The 13871-nt window shown below is 50.3% G+C and overlaps 1 protein-coding gene across 1 annotated transcript; it reads right to left on the minus strand.

The window, feature by feature from the left end:
- Positions 1-8660: 8660 nt before the first annotated feature.
- On the minus strand, positions 8661-10499 carry Kbtbd13 (kelch repeat and BTB domain containing 13). The gene has a single exon (XM_031344597.1). The coding sequence runs from the start codon at positions 10497-10499 to the stop codon at positions 9123-9125; it is 1377 nt and encodes a 458-aa protein (XP_031200457.1). The 3' UTR covers positions 8661-9122.
- Positions 10500-13871: the final 3372 nt, after the last annotated feature.

Consider the following 13871-nt stretch of genomic DNA (forward strand, 5'->3'; position numbering starts at 1 on the left):
AAATAAATCTTAAAAAAAAAAAAAAATACTGCAGCCAAAGAACAACTCATTTGGTTCTGTGGATATGACTAGGGTGTGACCCAGATGATTGAATGCTTGCCTAACATATACAAAACTGTGGATCCAAACTCCAGTACCACATAAACCAAGAATAGGGGTTTTTTTATACTGGCAAAGCCAGAACTGGGGGAGTAGAAGCAAGAGAATTAGAAATCATTCTCAGCTATAGTTAGAGTTTGAGGCCAACCTGGGCTACGTAAGACCCTGGGTTTTTTGTTTGTGTGCTTTCTTGCTTTTGCTTTTTTTAATACATTCACCAGTTCTCCCATTACACATAACTTTATTGCCTAGCATACCAGCTGGGCATGGGTCAGGGGGAAAGTGAATGGAAAAAAAAAAAAAAAGCCAACGGGAAATGGTCTCAGTCCTTCAATGAGCTGCCAGAGTTGGGCTGGCTTGGAGGCTGGTGTAACACAGGTTGCTGCCTGGGCTGATGAAGACAGCAAAAGGTGGGGGTGGGGGTGGGGAGCAAGGGTTCCTGGGGCTACATTTGGCCAGCTCCTCTGCAGAATGAGTCCTGGCCAAGAATTCCTGCTGGTTCCATACCCTGCCCAGTGGTGGGGCACCCACCCCCAGTCTCCAAGGCTGCTGCCACTGCTGGTGGCCCTCCCTCCTGCCCACTCTCCTCCTGAACCTGTCCTTATAAGGCCACCCATTCAGGAGATGCAAGCTCTGTGTCCCCTGGGCAACTGCCCATTCGGCGTCATCAGATGTTTCTCTGCTCAAGATTTTTAACCTATGACTTGGTTTATTTTGTCACTAAGAAAATGTTTCCAGGTTGAACAGAGACATTCACTAGGTTCCAGATGAGGATACAAAGATAGAAGCTAGGGTGTTGGGGAGCTGGGGGGCCCGGGATAAGCCCCAGGGTATGGCTTAGCCTAATTCCATGTCCCCTTAGTAGCCAGGCAATTCCAAGAACTTAAGCAAGCTCTGTGCTTAGGTAACTCCCAAGCACTTGGGGAAGCAGTCCCTCCCCCTGCTATGAGCCATCTTAGTGCACTGTCAAGGTGCCCTGTCCTCCCTTGACCAGGAGTGGACACATGTCACTGCTTGGGGCCAGCTTGCTCTGGCATGTATCATTGGATCCTTGAGAGCCCCCCTTCGGGTCCTGGCCTTGAAGAAGTGAGATCTGCTCCTGCTGCAGAGCCTGTGCCACTGAGTGCTGTATTTGCCCATCCCAAGGAGCTCTGAGTAAACCCAAGGCCTTCCAGTCTGGGTTTAACTAGCCGAAGTCCTTAACTTGTGCTACACATGGCTAAGCTCCCTGCTCGATGTGGTAAACACACACACATACACACACACCTGGTACTCTAGGGACAGTTCTGAGTTGTTTTGGGTAGTGGTTGGGGGAGGCAAGGAGGCAGTTTCAGTGTAAGAGGCTGATGGTAAAGGATGTATTTTGAGCTTCTCGGGGCTGCAGGGCCCTCAGGAACAGGTCAGAGGTATAGCATATTCTTGATATCTGAGGCAGGGCAAGCCAACTGCACAACCCAGCTGAAGAACTCCTGGCTGGGAAGCACTGTCCTAGGTCCTAACAATGGCGAGGGATCTGGATTTGTGTTCTAGAGACAATGCCCTGGTGGGAGGAATAGTGGCAGATGCCTCCCAGGCCAAGAGCCCCTCTTTGTGGCTTCCACTCTTGCCACAGTCAGTGACTGCCTTCTCTACTGACAGCCAGACCAGCTGTTTGCTACAGCTGGAATAGCCCACAGCCCTTCCTTGAGGTAGAGAGCTTTCTGGTTCATTGGTCGGAAGGTTTTTCTGTGTTCCTTACAGCCCCCGAGTTTAGGCATTGTTATTGTGCCTGCTATCAGATGCCCACCTGATGTTCAGAGGCTAAACAGCTGGCCAGGAGCATGCAATCAGAAGGCCCCCGAAATGGGTTTGAACCAGAAAGTCTGAGCTAGCAGCCGGAGCCTTTCTACCGCTCAGCTCAGCTTGCTTTCCACCCCGTGGGCCTGCACACAGCTCCCTCTCTGACCCCATTGCAAAACGCACAGTAAAAAGGTTATCATGGATGGCACTTCCTAGCTCACACTATGGGCCTCCGGAGCTCTCCCTGTGGGCCCTGAAGGAGTCCATAGTTAAACTAGCCAGGGAAAGAGAGTCAGGCTTAACCTAGATGCTGGAGCTATGAGTCTGCTGTATCCCTACCTAGCAGGCATGGCCCAGGAGCTCTCACATCTTATTCCCACCCCTGGCCGTGCCACATAGGGGTTCTAAAGATCGTTGTTTCCCCTCAAAGTGGCTTTGGGAAGCAAAGCTTCAACTTCCCATCATGGGAACACCCGGAAGGCATTTCTCTGGTTCCAGCCACTAAGCGATCAGGCCAAGCTTTGAGATGGACACTTACCAATATGTTTTACCGTGCCTGAATTTAACTGCTGGGTGACTGGTGCCCGGATGCTGAGGGCCAGAGGGAATGGGCACTCAGCCAGCCAGCTCTTGCCAGGAAAATGGCTCATTCAAACTGGGCTGTTAGAAGAAACCTGCTGACAGAGGCTGTTTTTGAAGGGTGAAGGTCCACTCCGGGGGGCAGTCCATGGGAGCGAGGGAGCATTCCCTGTACCCCTACACCTACCTGCACATGCAGGTTGGTGCCCCAACCTGAATCCTGAAAGGACTACCTGGAAACAGCCACCTGACAGGGGAGAGCAATGGGAGAAGAAAGCTGGGGTAAAAATGCTGGAGGAGGAGCTGGGGACAGAGTCCTTGACTTACGCTTTCCCACCAACCGGGCCCCCTCTGCGGAAGCACCCATATCACAGGAGCCGAGTAATGTGACCCAAATGGGGGTCTCAAGGGTGTTCACACGTCTCTGCTTGTCACATCCATAGCCTTATAAGCAAGCTGCAGCTCCTGTTTCTTGAAAAACAGAACCCAAATTCTCCAGGCTGCGTGCTCGGGCTCAGTCTCATCCACGGCTTCACAGCCCAGGTGCTTGGCAGGGCCCGCAGGATGACAGTAGAAGCCTTCAGCTCATCCTCATCTCCATCCCTGCTTTAGACACAAACCAGGTTAGAGCTGGGCTGAGGGTGCATGCCAAGGCCGAGGCTGGAGGATCCCGAGTCTGGAAGTTCAAGGCCAGCCTGGACAACATAAGAGCTAATCTCAGTAAACACAGAGTTGAAAAACACACTGCAATCTCAACTCCAGTACAAGTGGAGGATGAGAAACACAGAAAGTCAAGGTCAGTCTTGGCTTCATAACAAGTTCAAGGCCAGCCTGGGCTACAAGAGACCCTGTTTCAAAGTAAATAAATAAGTAAATAAATAAATAAATACCCAGCCAGCAGGATGCACACACACACACACACACACACACACACACACAAATAAAAATAGATCTTAAAAAAAAAATCAAGATAAGCTGGGCAGTGGTGGCACCTGGGAGGCAGAGGCAGGTGGATTTCTGAGTTTGAGGCCAGCCTAGTCTACAGAGTGAGTTCCAGGACAGCCTGGGCTACACAGAGAAACCCTGTCTCGAAAACAACAACAACAACAACAACAAACAAAAACCAAAAAAAATCAAGATAGTGTTGGAGAGATGGCTCATTAGTTAAGAGCACTGGCTGCTCTTCCAGAGGACCTGGGTTCAATTCCCAGCACCCACATGGCAGCTCACAGCCATCTGTATTCCACTTCCAGGGGATCTGACACTCTCTCCTGCTCTTTCTGGGCACCAGGTTCTGATGCACAGATACACATGCAGGTAAAACACTTATACAAATAAAATAAAACTAAACTAAAATGTTTAAAAAATACCCCCCCACATACACTATATACCACACACACACACACACACACCACACCATACCACACACACACACATACACACACACACCACATATACACATACAGATACACACATACCACACACACACCACATACACACATACAGACACACACACACACACACACACCACACCATACCACACACTACACCATACCACATATACACACACAGATACACACACACCACACACACATTATATACACACATACAGACACACATACCACACACACACACACACACACACACACACACACACACACACCTTTAATCCAAGCACTCTGGAAGCAGATGCATCTAGATATAATTGAGTTGAAGGACAGACTGGTCCTGCAGTGAGTTCCAGGTCAGTTAGGACTACAGCATGAGACCCTGTCATTTAAACAAACAAACAAACAAACAAACAGCCAGTTGGAGTCAATATGTGACTTTTGGCTGGCAGGCAAGCAGGCCTGTCCTCTACAGAGTAAGCCTCATGAATCCTCTCTCATAGTACCTTGGTTTTTGCCTCAACAACCCTACCAAAAAACCATTTCCCTTGTGTGTGTGTATGTGTGTGTGTGTGTGTGTGTGTGTGTGTGTGTGTGTGTGTGGTTGTCTGTGGGTATGTGCATGCATTCACACAGTGTATGTGTGGGTGTATATGTACTTGGTGTGTGTGGTGTGGTATGTGTGTGCGCGTAGTGTGTTGTGTGTGTGTATGTGTGTGTGTGTGTGTGTGTGAGGTGGTGGTGTATGGGTGTGTGTGTCTGTGGTATGTGTATGGTGTGTGTGGTATATGTGTGGTGTGTATGTCTGTGTGGTGTGTGTGTGTGTGTATGTGTCTGCAGTACATGTGTGCTGTATGTGTGGTATATGTGTGGTATGTATGTCTGTGTGGTGTGTGTGTGTGTGTATGTGTCTGTAGTATGTGTGTGGTGTATGTGTGGTGTGTATGTCTGTGGTGTGTGTGTGTGTGTATGTGTCTGCAGTATGTGTGTGCTGTATGTGTGGTATATGTGTGGTGTGTATGTCTGTGTGGTGTGTGTGTGGTGTAGTGTTGTGTGTGTGATGTCCTCTTGAACTTTATTTTTTGGAACAAGTTCTCTCACTGGGACCTGTGGCTTCCCAATTAAGTGAGGCTGGCTGACCAGGGAGCCCTAGGGACTTAACTACTTTTGTTTTTTCAGCACTTGGATCACAAGCCCATGTTACTGTGCTTGGCTTTTGTTGTTGTTTTGGTTTTTGGTACCAGGTTGGCCTCAAACCCACTATGTAGCTCAGGCTGGTCTTGAACTCATGATCCTCTTGCTTATGTAGGTTCTAGGAATGTAGGAACTAGAAATCAAAGTCAGGTCCTGTGCATACAAGGCAAAAAACCCTTTAATGACTGGACTCTCCTCAACCTCCCCCTTACCTTTCTTAGCTGCTGAGATGCCAGAGCCAGAGGTCTGTGTTTCATGATTTCTGACAGCTGGGGCATCACTGGACAGTGCTGGGATGAGACACTCTCCCCTCCCCCCGATGTCCTGTGTCCATGATCCCCACGCTTGTCTCCTGACAGCTGGGTCTTACACCAGCATAGTTAATTTGCCACTGCTCTTGAGGAATGACAGCAACTTGAGCAAAGCAATTAGGATGAAAAAGGGGCCCAGCTGCTTGGGGCCAGAGGAAAATAAACAGACTGGTCCTGTGTGTACTCCACGCCAAGAGGAGCAATCCCTCACTGGTGATTAGCCTTTCCAGCCACAGCCTCTTCCCCTCCCAGGGAGGAAGAAAGTTTGGCTGCTGGTCTCAGATCCCACTCCTCCGGGGGTATACAGCTCATCCTTGCCTCATGAAGGATTCTCTGCCTTTACAACCCCGGTCAACCTTCACTGCCCTACCAGAAAGTCCTCTGAAGTCTGAGGCTTGCAACGTACCTCCCCCATGGTTTTTTCTATTGGTCTATTGACTCATCTGGTTCTTCTGTTAGAAGATATCATTAAACCCTCCCCATTCATCTAACAGATGGTATACATCTTTGCTACATTGTAGACACTGTTCCTGGTACTAGGGATACATCAGTGAATAACATAAACAAAAGTTTCTGCCCTTGGGCTGGGAACACAGCCCAGGGGTCAGGTGCTAGCTGCCTAGCATGCTCAAAGCCCTGGGCTCAAACTCTAGCAGCATGGGTTAAGATCCCAGCTCTCATAGAGTTCAAATGTTAGCAGGGAGGAAAAAAAATACAGGTGAAAATATAGCAGAGAAGATGATGTTAAATTCTATAGAGGAAAACAAACAGTGCCTGGAGAGAGAGAACTCAGCAGTTAAGAGAACATATTGCTCTTGCAGAGAACCACATTTTGGGGTGTGTGTATGTGTGTTCTATTATTGTGAAGAGACACCGTGACCATGGCAACTCTTATAAAAGAAAGCATTTAACTGGGGCTGGCTTACAGTTGTAAAGGTTTAATCCATTATCATTAAGGTGGGAGCACGGTGGCACACAGTGGGAAGTGTTGGAGAACTAGCTGAGAGTTCTACACCTGGATCTGCAGGCAGCAGGAAGAAAGAGAACCAATGGGCCTGGCTTGGGCTTTTGAAACCTCAAAGGCAACCCCAAGCAACATACTTGCTCCATTCCCAAGGGCTACACCCACTTCAACAAGGGTACTCTCTGATGATTAAGCAAATAGATGAGCCTATGAGGGCCCTCTGATTCAGACCATCACAGTGTGCCTGTGTGCACGTATGTTTGCAAGACAGTGTTTGTGCATGTGGGCTTAAGTGTGCTTACACACATTTGAGTGTGCACATGCACTTGTCAATAGGCCAGAAGACAGTTTTTCTTTCTTTCTTTCTTTTTTTTCAAGATTTGTTTATTTATGTATATGAGTACACACTGTAGCTGTACAGATAGTTGTGAGCCTTCATCTGGTTGTTGGGAATTGAATTTTAGGACCTCAGTTTGCTCTAGTCAATCCAGCTTGCTCCAGTAGCCCCCGTGCCAAAGATTTATTTATTATTATAAATAAGTACACTGTAGCTGTCTGTCCTCAGATGCAGAAGAGGGTGTCAGATCTCATTACAGGTGGTTGTGAGTCACCACATGATTGCTGGGATTTGAACTCAAGACCTTTGGAAGAGCAGTCGGTGCTCTTACCTGCTGAGCCATCTCACCAGCCCCAGTTTTTATTTCTTTCTCTTTTTTTTCAGTTTTTATTTCTTAAACACCATCTGTATACTTTTTATTTTTCTTCCTGAGAAGGGGTCTCTCCTTGGCCTGGAGGTGTGATCAAAGAGGCAGTGCTCTGGCTGCTAGGGAAAACAGTCCATCACCTGGAATCAGAGCCAAAGGAGCACAGTGGGTCCTTAACAGCATCATTCCGGTGCCAGGCTGAAGAAATGAATGTAAAAACAGTTTGCCTAGAATTCATAGGATACAAATGTCAGAGTTTATTGTTGTGATTTATCAGTCTAGACTATTACAAAGGCTAGAAGATTCCACACTCCCAAAGGCAACTTATTTCAAGTTTGGGATACACATCAGGGAAGAGGTAGCAAGCAACGGCCCAACACCAGGCTCCATGCCCAGGAAGTACCATGCCAATACTGCGTTCTCTACTTCTAAAGCTAGGGTTTTCTATGAGCCTTGAGTCCTGGAGGATGGAGACTATACCGGACCATTGAGAGACATCTGCCCGGGACATGGCCAGGCTGCAGGGCTGAAGCAGGCATCTGTAACAGAAGCTGGGTCTGGGTATTGCTTTTAAGATAAGAGCTGTTTAACAGCCCATGTCAGTAGCAGACCTCTAACTAGTGGTTCTTGTAAGACATCATTTCATTCTGCAGGCAAGGAGGTGCCTGACTCAGTTAAAAGTATTGGACCTCGGCTGGCGAGATGGCTCAGCGGGTAAGAGCACTGACTGCTCTTCCGAAGGTCCTGAGTTCGGATCCCAGCAACCGCCCGTAATGAGATCTGACACCCTCTTCTGGTGCATCTGAAGATAGCTACAGTGAATTATGCGGGAGCGAGTGGGGCCGGAGCAAGCAGGCCAGCAGAGGTCCTGAGTTCAATTCCCAGCAGCCACACACATGATGGATCACAGCTATCTGTACAGCTACAGTGTACTCATACACTGTCTTAAAAAAAAAGTCTTTAAAAAAATCTTAAAAAAAAATATTGGACCTCTACGCCTACTATCTGCAAACAGGTACGGCTGTGAATCCAACACAGAATGTCACAGAAATCAATGAGCGATGCTGGCAGCCAGGTCAGGAAAACAGGAGCTGGCTCCGCCTCTCCTGCAGAGAGGAGGTGGGTATGGCTCAGGGAATGGGCGCAGCAGAGATTACAAGAGAGAAGGAGCCTGTGGCACATCTAGGAAGGAATGCCCTGAGAGATCAGCAGGGCTAGGCTCTATCCACCTTAAGTAACCTGAAGTCAGAAGATTAACAGTCTACTGTTACAGTGATAACAAAAAACATAGGTTACACCTGGGTGCTCCCTTTCCATTCCAGTCTTAAAGCTACTGTAGGGAAGGAACCCTTGTTCCCTCCCATCGTCTTGCTTCAGGCTCAGGAGTTCAATTGTAGCAAGTTTCATTTGCTACAATTCAGTCCAGCTTCACTGCCAAAATGCCTCCATCTTTCCCTGTTATGCTTTAAAGGCTGGAGCTTACACGGAGACCCTGTCTGATCCAGTCTTCCCCCTCTCTCCTCTTTGAACGCTCAGACTCTGTGAACTGAAGCTGCTCTTCAGGCTGATTGCTTTAGTATTCTTCTTATTGCAAGGTATGTTGTTTGTTCTATTGTTGTTGTTGTTGTTTTTAAAATCAGCATGTTGCTGTCAGTTTGTGGGTGGAGGCAAATTATGTGTAGACCTGTTTTTATCATCCTGACCTTTGTATGAAGAAAGCTGGTATTGTCTCCAAGCTTTCTGTGCCGGCAGCTGACAACTACAACCCAACATTGTGCCTCTTAATTAGCAGTTTGGTTTAACATCACTTAACCCGCTTCTAGCTATAGCTTGTATTCGCCTACAAGTCTGGATTGTCCAAATTGTAACCCCGCCCTTTTCCCTGAGATGGTGACCCACCAGCTATCAACAGAGCCCAAGAGATTTGAGGACGCTGGCACTTGCGTTGCTCAGGGCTTCGTGGACATCCGCACCACCGGAAAGCAAGCCTGAGTGTCTTAATAGGGAAAAAGAAGTTCCCAAGAGCTCCCCAATCCACGCGCACACAGCCAAGGCTCACAAGGACACAGCCAAGGCTCATGGAGACGCTGAAGTCATTCCAAGCTCACAACTCTGGCAGCGCGGTGGCCACAGGCCCAGTAGTGCCAGGAGGCAGCCGCAGAAGAAAGGTCTGTAAAGAGCCAGGTCGAGGAAAGCCAGCCTTTTCCCTGAGCAGCCGCCAGGTACCATCTTCAATAGCATAGACCAACGTGGATACACGGTTGACAGTATAAACGGTGTCCCCACGCACTACAGACGTGAAGAGTGCTCCCTTGCTGTTGACAAACTGGCCAGGTAGGGATGTCCACTGGCCTGTGACCAAGTTGAGGCAATCGATGGCACAGTGCAGGAAATCATCGGAAGGTCCATTTCGAACTACGTAGAGACTGTCGCGATGGGCCACCATAAAGTGACCGTAGCTCTGAGAACGACACAGTTCAGCCACCGGCAGCCACTTGTCCATCTGCACCACGTACTCCACAACGGCAGTGATGTCTGCAGGCCTCCACAGGCACACAAAGAGGCGGCCACGCGCCTGGGCGCAGGGAACCCCTGTAGCCGGCTGTGGCAAGTCCGCCACGAAGCTCCAGCAACCCGTGGCCGGGTCATAGCATTCCACGGAGCTCATGGGTGTCCTCTGGAATTCGCCACCAATGGCATAGAGGCGCCCTTCGAAGCCAGCCAGCGCCATATCATAGCGGGGTTGGTGCGGGCTGGGGAACTCGCACCAGGTGCCACCCTCCGGGTCGTAACAGAAGCCCAGCTCCACTACTTCCTTGCTGGCACCACACACGCCACCCACGATGTAGAGCTTGTTGCCCAGGGTGGCCACACCCGCCAGCAGCGTGCTGGCCTCCAGGGGCAGCGCGGCCAGCGTGCGCCACGCGTCCTCCTCCTCGTCCAGGAAGCACATGGTGCGCGACGCATCCTCTAGGAAGCCGGGTGCGGGCGTGTGCGTGCTCACCGCCACGTAGGTGCTGGGTCGCAACGCCGCCACGTAGGCTCGGGCCTCGGGCAGCTCCAGCTGTGCCACCAGCTCGTGCGATCCGTCGCGGATGAAGAGAGCAGCGCTGTGGAGCACGTCGCGCAGGCCGAAGGCGGCGGCCGCGTCGCACAGCAGCGAGCAGTTGTCCGATGTAACGCTGTGCTCCAGGAAACGCGCGAGCACGGGCGCCTGCAGGAACGCAGCGCACTCCACCGCCTGCAGCAGCTCGTCCTCCGCCGCCAGGGCCGGCCGCTCCCCGCGCAGCACCCGCAGCGCAGTGCCGAAGCCCGCCGCGCTCAGCGCGCCCAGGCGCACTTCAGCGGCGCGCGCCTCCCGCATGCCAGAGCGGAAAAGCCCGCGGAAGAAGCCACAGTGCTCCACCAGCAGCGACTGCTCGGCCTGGAAGAGTTGGCCGTCCACCCACACCTGCACCGGGACCTCGGGGCCTGGGGGCATGATGAGCCAGAGGGGCGGAGGCTGCCGCCGCTGGGGGGCCTAGATTTGCCTGGGGCTACTGACTTGGGGCTACCCGGGGCGGGGAGGGATAAAAAAACTTCCCTGGGGGTTATAAATACCTTCCTGGCTAAAGATAGGACATGCTCATGTGATGTGGCCCGCAGGCTTGGATAGCCTCCGGGCCCAGAGGGCATCTGGACACCTGTGTGGTCATTCAGTTCTGTTAAGAGATTAGTGACAGGGCCGAAGAGAAGGTTCAACAGGTTTTTGTCTAGAAGCCTGGTTGGCCTGGGCTCAACCTAGAACCTACATAAAAGTGGAAGGAGGAAACCCACTTCATAAAGTTGCCCTCTGGGGCTGGAGAGATGGCTCAGCGGGGAAGAGCACTGACTGCTCTTCCAAAGGTCCTGAGTTCAAATCCCAACAACCACATGGTGGCTCACAACTATCTGTAATGAGATCTGATGCCCTCTTCTGGTGCATCTGAAGGCAGCTACAGTGTACTTACATATAATAAAAAAACATATCTTTATAAGGTTGCCCTCTGACCTCTGTATTCAGGCCATAGCGTTTATCCCACCTCCACAGAGATTCAGATAACTTTTTTTAAAAAAGAAATAAATAGTGACAACACTAACTTCATAATGAATACCCACTGTGTGTTGGGCCCTGCTAGGCCTCCTTGTAAAGATGTCCTATTTAACTGGCACCATACCAAGCTGTGGATAAAACACATATTCCTACACTCTGTTTTCTCATCTTTAAAATAGAGCAAATAGAAACATCTCTTTATACAATATTAGGACAAATGCCATAAGGTGTTCTGAATGAGGCCTGGAGAGTTTATATGACTTGTCTAAGGTTTTTCTGATGAGGACAAGCAATTATCAGCTCAAAGGAGTGGGGAAGGCAGGTTGAAGGGAGAGAACAAAGAGGAGCAAATTAAATGGCCATCCCAGAGTTCTAAGATATGTCTTTGATCATTCTTGGCTGCATAGCCCAGTCAATACCCCACTCACATTTTGCCTGCATATATGCAAGTGCATCACAGACATGCCATGGGCTTAGATGCTGGAAGAAGATCTCAGATACCTTGGAAATGGAATTATGGGAATGGAGCCCTGTCTTCTGGATGAGGAGCAAGGGTTTGCTCTTAATGTTGAGTGGTCTCCGGAGCTCCATCTCAACCTCTTTTTGAGCCCTCTCCTTTCATGTAATAGGGCATCTGGTAAGGCCCTATAGGTGGAAGCTGTCCCTCTCTTGGAATGGAAATGGGAAGCTGGTGTTTGGCTTTCACTTGCCTGGCCCCTCTGTGGCTGTCACCATGGGTGATACATATTTTGACTCCTAATCCTTGCAACACTCATGAGTAGTAACTATGGCCCTCTGCCCAATATCCTTGGTGAAGACACAATCTCTACTTACTTTACAGCAACACTATGAGCTGGGTTTCTTCTCTAGATCACATCTGATCTATCCTAGGCTGGCTTCAAATTTTCTGTGCAGTAAGCATGACCCTGAACCTTCAACCTCCACCTCCCAAGTTCATGTGCCACTATGCCCAGTTTATGTGGTGCTGAGGTTGAACCCAGAGCTTTGTGCATGCTAACTAAACAAGGACTCTGTTTACTGAGTCACACAGAAGCCCTGAGCTAGGTGCTGCTAACACCCCCATTTGCTAGATAGACAAAACTAAGGAAGGGTTTAGCCCACGACCAGCAGGTGGCAGATTTGGGGCCACAATGCAGCCAGTTTGTGTATGTGCCCCTAACCCTGCTGCCCTGTCCCCTTCTGGGCAGAGTTCAGGGCAGTGGGAGGAAGGAACCTCAGGTTCACAAATTCCCAAGAAGACCTGGTGAAAGTGTGAGAAAGCCCTGCCCGGGATCTTGCAGCTTGGGACAGACAGCCTCCTGCTCTCCTGTCCGAGGCACTTTTCCAACTGTGCGAGGCTTTCCTGGTTGACCACTTAATACTCAGTCCCAAGATGTCAGATGGACAGGAGTTTGATGATTGCCTTCTCCTCCCACTTCACTCTGAGGACCAGACTTTGATAGGATGGTGTATCCATTTAGGAGGTGTTCACCTTGGTCCTTATTTGGGGGAGGGGGAGGAGTGGAACAGCTATCCATTACCAAAAAGGCAGCAGGAGGAGGGTAAGAGAACCCTCCTTCCCTTTAGGACACAGACATAGACCCTCCAGATAAATCTGCAGACCCACAGCAAATGTGCCCTTAAGGCACTTCCTAGTTCAGCCCATCAAAACAGGCCTGGGGTGTGGGGACTACTTCTGTGAGCCTGGGAAGCCGGAGGCCTGGAAGACACTGCCAGAAATATCTCAGATGCTCTGCCCCAGGGACCAGGCAGGAAGAGGGGAAGGAGATGGGGGTGGGGTGGGCAGAAATCCCATGAGTAGTATCCCAGGCCCTCTGCCAGTGTCTCTCCTTCCCTGAGACCAGATATTGGCTGGAAGGGCCCAGAATATTCCAGGCAATAGGTATGGCAACCTTTTCTTGGGGACAAGTGGACACCGTAGAGTCAGATCTTTACCTGTGTCTTTGTGAGGCCTTAGTGACAGGGAGAGTGTCTGGGAGGCTTCCAGATGAAGGGGGCTTTTCCTCAGTGTGGGACTTGACTGAACTGTCTACTGGCCCTACAGGCTACTCCCTCCCTAGACTGGCATCATCTCTCTACATGCCTAGCCTTGCCTCAGAAGGGAGAGGGGCTAGAGAAAGCAGACTGTCAGGACAGGGCTGCTGCATAGTTGCCATCAGCTAGCCTGTTCCTGACACCTAACAGGAGCCAGACAGAGCCAAACAGAACCACCAGAGAGGCCTCTCCTAATAGCAGGAGGCAACTATCACAAAACTCTTCTAGACTGAAGTTTATCCTCCAATCCCCTCTCCCCAAGTCAAGACCTCTTGAGTGGGGGGGGGGGGCTCATGCACACACCCTGTTTCTACCTTCCACAGCCTGATGGTCAGGAGGGGTCCACATAGAGTAGAGATCATGGTTCTGCATCTGAGCTGAGGCTTTGCCCTCTAGTCCCACCCTCAGGGCCCCAGCTGGTGGTGTGTACAGCTGGGAGGCTCCTCCAGATCCTGAGTGGCCCCCTGGGAGATGGAAAGGACAAGGAACCGGCTTGGCTGTGGGCAGCCCACAGAGTTCCCAGGCCCTGCCTGACCCTTGCCTGACCTCTAACAAACCCCCCTCTCCACTTTGCACTCCCCGCTCTGAGAGAGATGGGGGTAGGGACAAAAGGCAGGCAGGCATCAGGCTCTGAGCCTTGGAGGAGCACAGACCCAAGCCTTATTCATATCTGCAGCTACATGGTCAGCACCCAGTAAGGTCTTTCCTTTTTTTTTTTTTTTTTTT

This window comes from Mastomys coucha, unplaced genomic scaffold (genome assembly GCF_008632895.1).
Source record: "Mastomys coucha isolate ucsf_1 unplaced genomic scaffold, UCSF_Mcou_1 pScaffold23, whole genome shotgun sequence".
NCBI classification, from domain to species: Eukaryota; Metazoa; Chordata; class Mammalia; order Rodentia; family Muridae; genus Mastomys; species Mastomys coucha.